Here is a 13,777-nt window from a genome sequence, read left to right on the forward strand (position 1 = left end):
GAGGGAGGAAGGAAGGGAAAGGGAGGGAGGGACTAGGGAGGGAGGGAGGAAGAGAGAGAGGGAGGGAGGGGATGGAAGGGAGGGAGGGCAAGGGAGGGAGGGAGGGAGGCACGTGCCTAATTTAATCACCTCCAGGCTCAGAGATCCCAACCCCCAACTCACAATACCGACATTTCCCTTTCCACAGCGGGTGTCAGCTGTTTTCTTAAAGCGCTAGCGCCAGGAAGGAAGTGAGAAGAGGGAAAGAGTGCTTCTCCTTTGGGTCAGCAGCTCAGGGCTCGCTTCCTCCAGGGAATCTTCCCTGACTCACACCTCCACCCAGTTCTGGCCCCTATGTATATGAGTACAACAGCCATGGGTGTCAGAAGTGTGTGAGTTTGCACACGTGCCCATGGGTGTGTGGGGCTTGTACTCTTGCTTCAGTTCACTTCTGCAAACCTAGACCTCACGGGGCCAGGCCAGCCCTATCAGGAGCTGGGGGGGCCAAGAGGTACCAGACACAGGTCTGCCCGCAAGCACAGGAAACTGATGTGTCAGCAGCCAGCTGTGACTGGAACATGCCATCCCACCCGCAAGACTGTGAGGTGCGAAGGAGCACGAAGGAGGACACTGACGGCCTTGGTGCAGGGCGCCCAGTCAAGGGAAAGTGTTGTACTGAGGTGCTCAGTACAACAGATCAACTATACCACACGGGGGTGAAGTTCAACCTTCAAATAGAAGGGAGCTGTGCCCAGTCAGAGAAAGAAGGCATTCCAGTCGGAGAGGCCGGCTTGAACAAAGGCACAGTGCGGAGAAAATGTGAAGACTGTAGAGGAATATCCAAAAAAAATCAGCGCAGCTGGGGCGTGGGCAGGGTGGTGGGGAGAGCTGGGAAAGGAGCACAGGAAGGAAGTTTGGCACAGACGGTGGAGGGCCTCCAATGCCCCCTGGAGAATGTGGACGGTCCTACAGGAAATGGGGAGCAACCGGCCAGTTTCTAAGACAGAGGAGAAAAATGGAGTCAGATGTGAATTTCAGAATAAGAGGACGGTGTGGGGGGCATCTAGACTGAGCAGCGGGACCAGGATGGAGCCAGAAGATTCTGGTAACAGTCCAGGCCGGAAGCAGTGCTTAGCCTGAGCCAGCCACAGGAGAATAGGGAGAAGAAAAGCACTTCGGTGATAAGGACATGTATATATCACCATGAGGCTGGGTGCCCCAAAGGTAAGGATCAGGAGCTTGGCACATCCCTGCCCCCAAACACTCCAACAGAAGCTGAGGCTGGAGGGAGCCAAGTTGCTGTGTGTGTGGCCTGGGACAGGACTCGATCTGGGACTGGGCCATGGTTCTTTGGTTGAAAGTTCTACTTACCAAAAAAACTTTTACCTTTTTTTTTTTTTTTTAAGCAAAATTGACTGTAAAAAAGTGAACGTCAGACCTGATCAGATTGTCTGAAGTCTGCGCACTGAGACCTTGCTGCTAAAGTCAGCCCTCTAAATGAGAAATGAATATGAGCATATTAACCATTCCATTATCCCATGTGATCATCTTTGTCATTTTTAGGATATTAAAAAAAAAAAATCTCTTGCAAAGAAAAAGTTCTCCTTACTGAGTTTTAAAAATGCCTCCTGGTTTCTTCCACTGCCCTGGGGCTATAAAAGTCCATAATAAAATCATCCTGCTGACGTGCTGGGCACTTTCATTAGCACAGATACAACAGAGAAAGAACGGAAAAGCTACCAGGGATACTGGAGATCCTGCTAGAAGGAAGGTGAGAACCCCAACCCATTGCTTCTCTTGGCCACCCAGCCCCTCACCTCCAGAGACAGACCTCAGAGCCACGTGTCCCCCACCTCCACTGCCACGCCACAGCCCCAAAGCTTAGCACTGTTTCTCAAAAGACATTGTTTCCCATTTCATGTCCATTGCTCATCTAGAAGTCATCAGACCTTCTACAGATCTCCTCCACCGGGGAAAGTCTTTGCTCTGATGGCCCTCCACCAGAAGAGACCAGGACAGACCCCCCCCCCCCCCAAACTGCCTCATTTCCGACAGTGGGTTTGCAGGACCTGGTGTCTCCTCCTATATCCGTCCCATTTCTTCCATCCAGGCCCCAACATTCACTGTGAGGCCATGAGGCAGAACCTTGAATTTCACCCTAAATATTGTGCCCCCCAACACTTTGCAGCCTCACCTGGGTGGCTCAGTAAGTTAAACGTCTACTTTCCGCTCAGATCATGATGTCGGGGTCCTGGGATCAAGCCCAGAACTCATTGGGCTCCCAGCTCAAGGGGTAGCCTTCTGTCCCTCTCCCTCTGTGCCACCTCCCATGTACCCTCTGTCTCTTTCTCAAATGAATAATATCTTAAAAAAAATTTTTTTTTTTGTTTAAAAACAATCTGCAGCCTCCGCCTACCCCTAATTAACAGCAGCTGAGGGGTTTGACACTGTGCCTGGCACAGACTCACCAGCCAAAGCCTGCTCCAGGGTCTCCCACTTCTAAGGAGCTGCCTCTGACCCTGAGCCACTTGGCTGGCTTTGCCCCCCCTATATAAACGAATCCACCTTACCCCCTTCTTCTAGTGTGTTGTGATGATCTATTTCCTCTCCCTCAAAAGACAGGAGCAGCCCCAGGGCTGAGACTTGCATGTTTCCTCCTCTTCGTGCTTCAGATGCCCAGCCCCGAAGTGTTCATTCACAGGTCCCTTCTTGGGAGGACAGGGGTGGCAGAAGAGAAAGGGATAAGCCAAGCCTGTAAATGCCCAGCCCAGAGGAACCCCCATGGTGTTCTCTATCATGGAAGTCCCCGCTAGCCCAGCCCCCGAGGGCTAGGCCTCTGAGAAGGGGTTTCAGGTAGGGGACAGGAGCAGAGCTGCTCCGCAAGTCAGCCAGGCAGCGTGGGGACATGTGTTGAATGGAGGTCTGGGCCTGGCACCCAGCGAGTGCTTGAGAAATGTTTGTGGAACCTAGTGGAACAAACTGAAAAATGCTGGCTATTTGTTCCTCTGGTTGCAAAGAGGCCAGGTCCCCGCTGGGGGTACTTCATGGGCAAATTATCTCAGGACACAGCCTGTTTCCTCTAATGAGGGCTTCTCCCTCTTGCAGCTCTACTCCCAGGAGTGTGGGAGGGGGGCAGTGCCCGGAGCCAACCTCAGCGGCCCTACAGCTCTCCCCCGGAAATGATGTGGGCAGCACATACCACCAGCCCAGGCAGGGGACTGCTCACATTGACATCTCAGGCCCAGAAATCCCCAGCGAAGCAGTTCCGGCCTCCTCCTGGGCCCCTCTGGGGAGGAAGAGAAGAAGGAACCAGGGAGTTGGGCCGAGTTATGTAACCAGCTTCCTTGGAGTCAGAGGCCCTGGCATGTCACAGCCCAGCACTGCAGGGAGAGGCTGGGGGAGGGCGAGGCGGCTTGCTTCCCTCCTTTGCTGCCTCTCCTCCAGACCTCAGCAGACCTCGGAGGCTGGCTCTCCAAGACTCTCAAATCCAAGCAGGCACCCTCCTGCTAGGGGTGGGAACCAGGAAGGGCTGTTGTCATCAGAGTGTGTGAAACAGTGGCCTGCTGGCTTCCCGAGCAAAAAACCTGGCTCTAGTCCCCACCGCAGCACCTGGGGGCATGGGCTACGGGAGAGAAGCCTGGGGCCCTCCACAGTGTCCACCCCTGCCCCAGCTTCTTGCCCCCCAGATTCTCCCCACTGCCTCCTAGACAATCTGTCATAGGTGAGGGGCCATAGGGCTGGGGGCTCAGGCTGCCCCGCACTGCCCCTCCCTGGCCTCTGGGCAATCTCACTTCCCTTTCCTGCCTCCATTTGAACTTCTTCTCTAGCCTGGTGCAACCCCCACCCCCGCATATTCATCTGTGTGCACAGCACCAGACAGGGCGGGAGGGAGGGGATGCAGGAGACAGGGAAGCAGAGAGAAGAGCTAAGACCCACTCCTGGTCTTGAATGACAGTGAGGGCTTCAGCAAATCCTTACCCTCTGGGCCACAGCAACCATATGCACTAGGTGATGTTATCATGCCTACCACACAAACGAGAAAACTGACACCCAGAGAGCCTTCCCCCAAAGTCATGGAGCTGGTGTGCAATATGCTGGACAGCAGAACTGCCCAAGTCTGCGGGACTCTACCATCCCTGTTCCAGACTTCATGGCTCTAGCTTTGGGGATCCACATACATCCGGGGGTGCTACTATTGGGAAACACCACACAGACACCACACTGGTCCCCACTGAGGAAGCTAGTTTGGGAGCCAGAGGATGGCCATGAAGACAGGGACAGGGCACAACAGAGGCCAAGGTCTTGCCTGCTGCCTGCCACCCAGACTCTTCCCTTCTGATTCAACTCGAGGCATTCCATCTCAGGCGGGATCACACCCACCCACTGCCTGCCCCTTCCAGACACAGGGCTGCTGGCGGCCAAGCTATCCAGCACAGAGCACAGCCTGACAGCCTGCTGTCTCTGCCCTCTCCCCTTCCAGCTGTAGAACTGAGAAGGAAAGAGTACTAAGGCCCTCGTAGGCCAAAGCCCTTTCTCCTTCCTTCTTGACACACAGAGAAACTGAGGCCCAAAGAGGAAAAGCAGCTTATCCAGGGTATCAGAGGGATAGCAAAGAAGTGGGGTCCCTGTTTCCCAGGTCAGCACCCCTCTCCTTGACTTATCTCACTTGGCTCTTGTCCCCAGATAGCACTCTGGCTCATCCGTCTGTCTGTCTGCCTCTCTCCCAGCTCCCTCACTCTCTCTCCCCACCTCCTGCTTTCTTTTCCTAGCTCTGCCTGCAGGCCCCATGTCTGAAGCCTCCTTAACAGCCTTGCTCGCCTTCTCACATTCTTCTGAGCCCCACCACCCCCCACGTTCTTCCTTCCCCTCCTCAGAGCCAATGAGCAATTCTTGGGTAGTTTAATTAGCTGATCATGACCGCAGCCTGCTGGATCCAGTGCCCAGAACACTGTCCCCAGTAATTAGGTGGGTGGTGAGTACTTGCCCAGTGGGAAGCCAAGGGGGAGATCTCTCCAGCTGCATAAAGAGCTCCTTGATCGGAAGCCACGGACCCCTCCTCAGGCCAGGTCAAACCACACTGGGTGTACTGGGGCCAGATCCAGATGTCCATTCTAAAGACTCTACAATCACGTACACCACAGTCCAGACCCAGGAAGGCTCAGGAAATGTCTGAGGATGGGGATGAAGAATGGAACCCACACTCTCGGGGTCAGCAAGGGATGGCTCCACGGCTGGGACACTTACTTAGGGAGAAGGATTTGGACAAGCGGTAAGAAGCAAGGATGGTACCCTAAATGGGGGGAGCAGGAGAAGCAAAAGCAAGAAGGCTAGAACGAGCCACCAAACCCCATGCCGGCTAGCTCTAGTTATCAGAAAACACATGCTCCTAGCCAGGTAAAGCCGCTCATCCAATGACCTCCACCCTTTGGGTGACACACACACACACAAAATCACTTGTAGGTGTCTCAAAGCCGGCAAAGATATCCCATTGTCCTCACCAACCATACTGCCCATCCCCCTCCCCCGCCAAGTATCTCTTCTCCCAGTGAAACACCTATATTCAGCCTCCTTCACTGAACAAATATTTACGTAGTTCAGTGCACCATGCCAGGTCTGCACAGGTACAGGGACAAAAGACTCAGGACAGGTGTCCTTGGTCTCACCCAGGGGACACTACAACTATGTAAATAACCAGGACACATTGGGGGTGTGGGGGAGTGGATCAATGCCAAGACTGAGAGAGAGAGAGAGAGAGACAGAAAGAATGCAAAACAAAACAAAACAAAACACACACACACACACACACACACACACAAAAGAAACAAAACAAAAACCCCACAAGGTACTTGGTGATCAGGGTGATCAGCGAGGGCTTCCTGAAGAAGGAGGCCATATATGATGCAGGCCTTGAAGGACAGACAGGAAGGGCACTGTGTTGGGTCAGGTCACCACCTGTGTACTAAGGGCCAATGATGAAACAGGCTTGTGCCAAGAACTTTGAGGCCTCAGGAGTGAATCAGAGATGGTTACTCTGTGTGGGAGCTCACAGCCTGCTGAGGGAGCTGACCTCAAGTAAATACTGCCCTTTGGCCAGGGACTTGTCCCTGAGCTTTACCTATTTCAGCTCAGTTACTCCTTGAGGCAACCTACTCTTTAGGCACAGTTGCTGGCCCATTTCCCGGATGAGAGTGCTACAGCAGAGGAAGGGTTAAATAATAGAAGTCACAGAGCTGGTAAGTGGCAGAGCTGGCACATGAAACCAGGAAATCTGGTTCTTCGTAAAGCCTACCCACTATACTAATCAGTCTATGCTAATCGGATCACAGAGTGGGCTGAGGGCACAATCCACAGTCACCCAGGCCCAGCTCCCCTGCATTCTCAGTCCCACTGGTCTGTGACAGAGGCCTGAACTTTGCCCTATCCCCCACTTCTGGCCACCCTCTGGAAGAAAGATCACCCCCACGCCCACTAGCAGAACACAGGAAAGGAGATATCTCAAGGAGAGTTACCTCCTTGCACAGCATGGAGGATCTGACTTCCACAGGGACACCAAGACCCAGAGAGGGTGTATGTGGTGCCTGGATCACACAGTAATGATTAAGCTTTAGAGCATACCTCTGGGACCCTCCAGTGATGGTACATCCCAGCTGTCCACTCCTCCCCCCGCCCCGCCCCTGCCCTTGGTCAAAACACACCCATGCCCACTAATGGCATGGGAGAAGGCAAGAGGATAGAGCCGCAAAAGAACCAGGAGGACCAGCTGTGGGGCCAGAGGCCCACAACCACTATGGGAGGGCCCTTCGACTTCACCCAGGCCCATACCCATTCCGTTTCCAGACCTGTGGGCGCCTGCCATGTTGCCACTGAATGCTCAGACCTTGAGCGAGGAGTAAGTCTCTAGCCGGCCTGACATTAGCCAGAGTGTCCCCCTTGTTCCAGGCTCTTCAGACCAATAGATGGATTCCTCTCCAAGTACAAGGGGCCCCACGGATTCGGCTGTGGTCCCAGCCAGGCCCAGAGGGAAAACCACTCAGTGGCTGCGGTGACTTCAGCCATACAGAACTCCAGGACCTGTCTGGTCCAGTCCCCGAAGCCCAGCCTCATCTGGCACCAGGTCTCCTGGGAAGGAACAGGTAGTTCCTCTCAAGTGGACTAAAGATGGGGCCCGTCCCAGGAAGGAGGAGGCGTCTCCGGAGAGATGACCCTGCCAGGGCCCCTTGGGGAGGGAGGGCTGGGGCTGGGACAACAGACGCCTTTGTTCCCCTCTCAAAAGCAGCCACCCTGTCCTGCCCCACCCCCTCTGTTGGTTGGACACCCCCCCATTAGGACTCCAGCCACTCCTGGGGCAGGACCCATCCTGCACACAGAAGACAGAGAGGGAGCCTGAAACCATCCCAGATAATACCTACTCATACTGAGACATGCCCCACCCTCAGCAGCCTTCAGTCTGATGGGGCAGACAGACCTTCCTCTTTCGGATGCCTGGCTGATGGGGGAGAAACCGGCTTCACTCTGAGGAACCCCATTCTGATAGGGATGGGACCTCCCTCTCCTTCAAGACTTCACAATCTGATGGAGGAAATGGACTCCCCACTCTCCACCCACCAAACCTAGTCTAATGTGGGAAACATGGCTTTCATCCTTAGAATCCCCTAATGGGAAGGACCTAATATTAGCCCTTAGGATGCCCCTGGGCTGACAGCAGAGGCAAGAGGGGAGGAAGGATTCAGTGCACTCAACTACCCTTCCCAGGCATCTCCAATGAATCAGACCCAGAGGTGGATAAGCGACCAGCAAACAGAAAACAGAAATAGCTCCCAAACCACAAGAAGCTCACCAACTGGGAAATAAAAACCATCCATACCTGGGGTATGGATAAATGTGTGAGAAATTGCCAGGAAATTCACCCACCCAGTACCCAAGGCCTACTTCCTAGGGCAGCCTCGTCCCTCAGCAGCCACACTCCTGGGCCTGCAGCCGCTGTCCGCAATTTCTGTCTAGACGACTCGGCCTTCCCCTTGCTCCAGAACCCAGCTCAGAAGGCACTTCCTTATGAAAGGCTTCCCAAAACCCCCGGCCACAATCAGAAGCCCCTCTTTCAGGAGACACCCTCTCCTGTGACCAGCTTGCATTTCTACCGTGTCCTTCCCACCCCTAGCTGAGCCTGACCCCCCAGGTTCCCACACCCCCAGTCCCCACCACCTGAGCCCAGGGCCTCACACCCTTCCTCCATGAGACCTACCTGAGCTCCAAGCACAGGGGAAAAGCAGGTCCTCCCCTCTCCCCTGTGACCCAGCTTTGCCCTCACCACCCCATCAAAAGACCTCTCACCAAGTCACCAGCCGCTGCCTTCTGGCCAACTCCCAGGTGCGTAGCTCAAGCTGGTCCCCTCTTCCCCCTCAGGCACCTGAGCTCTCCAAGGCCCCAGCTGCCCCTAGCTCTCCTCTCTGTACACACCATAACTCTTCCCTACGCCACAGTACCCACGCACCCCTGGAGGCAACTGCCACTTCCAAACCTGGGACTTTCCAATCCCTACCTCCCTCCACCATCCCTACCCCCAGGATCCTGACCCATCTATGCAGACAGAAGTCTCCCTACATCTTCCTCAACTTCCAGTCTGGCTCCCTGCCAAGCTGCCCCTTCCCTGCCGGCCTCAGACAGACAGATGGCCAGAATGGTCACTCTGGAAGCAGTGGAGGGTGGCCTGGTTGACACCAGGGGCCACTTGGGTGGTGTTGACTCTCTGTTGTTTTTCCATTGTCACAGCTCCGAGGTGTGACAAGCCCCCTGAACCCATGCCAATGGAAAACTTCAGCCTCAGGCAAGGATGCCCAAACTTGGAAGGGAAAGAGCTGTGGCCAAGTCTGAAGCCCAGAAGCCAGCCTAGACTGGGGACCAGAGATGGTAAGTCAGGTTCAACACTGCCACTCTCAGCAACTTCAGATGCATCCTTGGACAAAGCCACAAGACTTCTCCCTATTCCACCCAAGATAGGTCACAGAGGGCTTGACTGCTGAGAGAGAGATGACAGCCAAGGTTCGAAGAGCTGGTGATGACATGTCTATCACACCCGCCTTCCTCCCCTTCCAACAAAGAAAACTTCATAACCATCTGTAGGAACAAGAATTCGATTCCTTCCCATTACCTCTCGGGAAGTCCCTCCTGTTATCTCACTTTGATCGTTAGTGTTGGCAGCTGAATTAGGAAGAACAGCAAGAACCAGAAGGGATGCACAGCCCGAGAGAGAGTGGACTGGCCAGGGAGGTGCGGGAGGCTGTGTGGGCCATTCAGCCCTCTCCCTCCGGGTGGAAGCGCGGTGCCGCAGAGGGCTTTGTGAACACACGGGCTGGCTTCTCCGCTGAATGGCAGCGGACAAATTACTTAATCTCTCTTAGTCTGTTTCTTCAGCTGTAAAAGGGAGTAACAATCCCTCCATTAACAGGATCACTGGGAGAACCAAATGAGATCATGCATGTCAGTTTCCTGACACATACCAGACACCGAGCAGTCAGACTAATGGACACCACCTCCTCATTCATATTTCTCAGTTGCGTCCTCTCCCCAAGCCTAGCTTGGACCCTGCTTTCTCTCAGGCTCCTCCTCGGCCTCCTCACCCAGTCTCCCTGCTTCTGCCCTCTGCACCCCTGCCACTGCCAAAGGCGTCCCTCTGCAAGGGAAATCTGCTCTCGTCTCTCCTCTCACACTGCCCCCTGAACCACCGCAGACTCTCTCCTTAGTGACGTTCCAGGCTGTTGCTGACTAGCCTGCGCTTTTCTCTTGAGGCTCACCTATCATCACCAGCCCCACCCGCAGGTCGCACACACAGGGTGCTTCGAGCCTCCCAGACCTTTTCACATTCTGCGCCCTCCGCCAGGAACACCATCCCCAGGGCCACCGCCTTGGCCTCCTTGTCTTTCCAGATGAAGCTCAGGGGCTCCAGAGCCACCTCTGTCCCAGGAAAGCGTCCCTCACCATGTCCCCTGCTGGGACTGGGGTGGGGACTCCTCCCTAGGCCTTCCATGGCACCTGTCACCCTGCAGTGTAGTCACCTGCTCAGCTCTAAATCCTTCGGCGACAGAGTGGGACCCTTCCTCTCAGAAGCCCCAGCCCCGGACACTCTGTCAACATTTGCTGAATGGGTGTACGATTGCTCCCAGAGCACCCTGCTAGAACAGTCATCATAACACCTGCCCCGTAATTAATCCCATCCAGACATTGGTCTCCCCGGCCTTCCCCCTGGACCCCAAGACTTCCTAGAGGACAGTGACAGTTTCTAACTAATTCTCACTATCACTTCCACATGGGGCTGAGTCCAAGTGCTTAGACGGATGCCATGACTCCTGAGCCTTACAGTATGAGGTATTTGCAGTTTCCTCTTCCAGGTCAGAGAAAGAAACCCATGGCCTCCGAAGTGAGGCACGGTACAGCCCATTATTGATTTCGTCCTTCTCTTCCAAATGCCTCAGGAAACCTGGCCTCCTGGGGCTATGAGAGAGGGCGGGGGGGAAAGCAGGGCCACCATCCATCCAATGGACTTTAGCCAAGCCTGGGCTCCAGGCTTCAGGCAGCACCTCTTTCCCTGCGCAGCAAATTCAATAAACACAACAGAGCCTTGAAATGCTTAAGTACTGACAGCTCCAATTTACAGACAGGAAAACTAAGGTCCAGAAGGGTAAGGACAAATGTCCAAGGCCCCCTGTGAGTTAGAGGCAAGTGGGGGGGGGGGTGGGTCGTGGGAAAGATCTTGACCCCAAAGACAGGGTCTCCAACAGGTACTGGGCTGCTCACAAGGTCCCCATCCTGCTGGCACTCTATGCCAGCATGGGCAGCAATGACCTACCTCTTCAAGTCACAGAGAGGCAAACCAAGGCCCAAGAGGGGCTGAGTCACCCTGATGGTAGAGCAGCACAGGAGGAACAAATGAGAAGGGCAAAGGCTCCTAATGCTCACGGGGAGAAAAGTCTCATCTCAATGGTCAGGAGGATCTTGGCTTTGAGGGACATTAGCCATAGCAGAAGAGAGAGTCGCACATCCTAGTGAGGACAAAGACATGGTCGCAGTGCCGGTCAGCCAGCTGCAATGAGGACTAGACATCAAGGTGAATGCAGAAGCTTCAGGATCTTCTGCAGCCTCGCCTCCGAGCCCGGGGCCTCCACACACAGAGCAGGGCACCCTCAGGGCCCATGAAGGGTTTGGCACTGCCCAAGGGCAAGCCCCAGAGAAATGGACTAAGCGGGGCCCAGCCTCTGCCCAGCTTCTGATGTCCCCTGACCTTAAGAAAGTCAGGTAACCTCTAACACTCTGGTTCCTCTTCTGGAAAGCAGAAAAGGAAAATTAGCCTCCTTGAAAAAGATGTCAGGGGGACGGTTGGGAAGCAGTTTCTAAATTATCTTCAAGCCTCAGTTTCTTCTTCTGAGGAGAAGAAAATAGTCTCTAGAGGATCTCACTAACGCTGTTGAGGAAGAGTGTCAGACAGCAGGCTGTGTGTGAAATTGCTTTGTCGTGGTCGCGAAACGTAATGACCACTGGGGTCATGTCTTCCTAGTCTAGCTGCTCCTTTGGGGAAGGAATAGGTCTTACATGTCTTTGATCCCCACGCCATGCCTAGTACACAGCAGGCACTCAATAAATAATTATTGGCAGCAAGAAGAAAGGGAAGAGAGGAGAGAGAAGTGGGGCACAAGGATAGAAGAAGGTAAAGAAAGAAAAAAATGAAAATGAAGGGCTTGTAGAAGTGGTAGGGGGAGGAGAGAGGGAAGCGTCTAGTGGCACTTAAAGGAGCAGGCAGAGGGAAGGGGTACAACCAGGGTGACAAACCAGAGTGCCTGATCTGGGCTTGTCTTGTCTACAGAGGCTATCCCCAGGGGCTGCCCTGCCCCAGCTTCCCTCCCCTCCCCCCGCTATTTTGTACCAGTTTTCCATCTCAGAGGCAAAGCCTCTCCCTTTCTGAGCCATGCCAAGCTCCTAAGGAGATAGGAACCCCTCTCCCCACCCCAGCTTCAGACAGATGGAGGCCAGCCACCCTAGGCCTCTGGAGGTCAGAGGGAGGGAAACAGAGTGGATGGGATGCATTTTTCCCAGGCTCTGTGGGGGCCTGCCACCCTGTGTGATGTGTGTCTTTCCACTTCATGCCATGTAGGGACTGGAGTGAGTGTGTCAGCGGTCAGCGGCCCCAGGGTCTGCTGGCTAGTGACCATGGGGCACCAGAGTGTGTGGGCTTTAGTCTGACTGTCTGTGGGGGTCAGTGTTGGTGGGTCTCACAAACAAGGTGTTGGGGAGATAGGTGCCAACATGAGTGTGTGAGGGTATATCCCAGAGTGTTTGTCACAGTGAGTGCAAGTGACAGTGTCTGTGTGTATCTGTGTAGGCCACCATGAGTGTGCCAACATGAAGGTGTGGTAGAACTGATGTGTGTTAGAGTGTGACATGTGTACGACAACATGACTGTCAGCAAGAATGTGTTCATGAATGTGTACCAGTGAGTGTGTGACGGTGTGTCATTGTACACGATAAGCTTGTGGCAGTGAACGTCCGTGTGTATGCCAGCAGGAGTGTGCCCATGGATGAGTGTGCCCGTGTGTCTCCAGGAGCGTGTGTGCCATTGTGTGTTAACCTGCCCCCTTGCGTCTCTGCGTCTGCTGGCCGGTAGATGCTGGGTGTCAGCAGCGAGTGAGTGTGAGTGTGTGTGTCTGTGTGTGTGTGGCGGCAGCGGTGGCGGCGAGGAGCTGTGAGCCAGATGGGGCGTCCAAGTCCTCACTCTAGGTACCCCCACCCAGGACCCCCGGGTCTCCTCGGCCCCGCCAGCGACCACACAGAGGAGACCTCTGGCAAAGGAGAGCTGCGTACCGCGGAGCCAGGCGTCGGCGCTCCCGGGGTGACCGACTGGAACCCCCGCCCGAGCCCTCGCCCAGGTCGCCCCCAGGGCACCCGGCTGGGCCGCCGCCGGCACTCACCGCGTCCCTTTGTCGCCCATGGTCCGCCGCGGCCGCAGGAGGTCCGAGGCGACAGCGCCCAGGCTGGAAAATCCCCGGCCGGCAGGAGGAGCGCGGGCCAGCCGGCTCCCGGCTCCCTGCTCCGCCTCCTCCGCTCTCCCGGCCGCCGCCGCCGCCGCCCCCGCCCCGGGCCCGCCCGCCGCGCAGCACAGCGCCCGCCGGGGCCGCGGCCAGGGGCGTGGAGCAGTGCGGGAGGGTGCGTGTGCCTGCGCGTGTGCGCGCCAGGGCAGGACGGCGGGCGCGTCAGGGCCTCAAGGCCGGCATTTGGGGGTCCACACCGCCATGCACCCCGCTGTGTGTCTGTGTACGTGAGGGCGCACGCTGGGGTGTCTATACGTGCGCGTGTGTGCACGCGAGTGTGCCGGTGCGTGAGCACGGCCGTGGCTCCGGCCGAGTCGGGAGTGTGTTCGTGCGGTGGAACGGTATGCACGTCTTTGTGCAGTTGTGCGTGTGTGCAGGAGGGCTCCCCGGTGCTAGCGAGGCAACCTTTTGTGTATGCGGGAGGGTGGAAGCCCAAAGTCGGCCCACCCCAAGGCCTAGCTCCCTCCCAGCGGCGCCCCTAGTAAGGGGCGGGCGGGGGCCTGTAGGAGACCCCGGGTGCCTGGCACCGCCTTAGCCCCATGCCTCACCCTCCCCCACCCCAACTCCCCGCCCTTCTGGAGAGATAACACCCAACAACCCTACCGGGACAAGAAGAAGGGGCGGGGTGGGGGGGGTTGGAGAAGGCAGCCATCAACGCTGGGGAACTGATGAGGGGGCGTGGGCCAGAGACCAGCAGGGGGCGGGTGGAGGTAGCTGCCTAA

General features: G+C 55.8%; 1 protein-coding gene across 1 annotated transcript in view; it reads right to left on the reverse strand.

Moving 5' to 3' along the window:
* ARRB1 (arrestin beta 1) overlaps positions 1-13,092 on the reverse strand; it is a 74,767-nt gene extending 61,675 nt beyond the window's left edge. The window contains exon 1 of the mRNA XM_059410968.1: positions 12,936-13,092. Within this exon, the coding sequence (XP_059266951.1) occupies positions 12,936-12,955 (20 nt within the window). The 5' untranslated portion in view covers positions 12,956-13,092. The remainder of the gene's footprint in view (positions 1-12,935) is intronic.
* Between the last annotated feature and the right edge of the window lie 685 nt (positions 13,093-13,777).

Source organism: Mustela nigripes, chromosome 1 (assembly GCF_022355385.1).
Source record: "Mustela nigripes isolate SB6536 chromosome 1, MUSNIG.SB6536, whole genome shotgun sequence".
NCBI classification, from domain to species: domain Eukaryota; kingdom Metazoa; phylum Chordata; class Mammalia; order Carnivora; family Mustelidae; genus Mustela; species Mustela nigripes.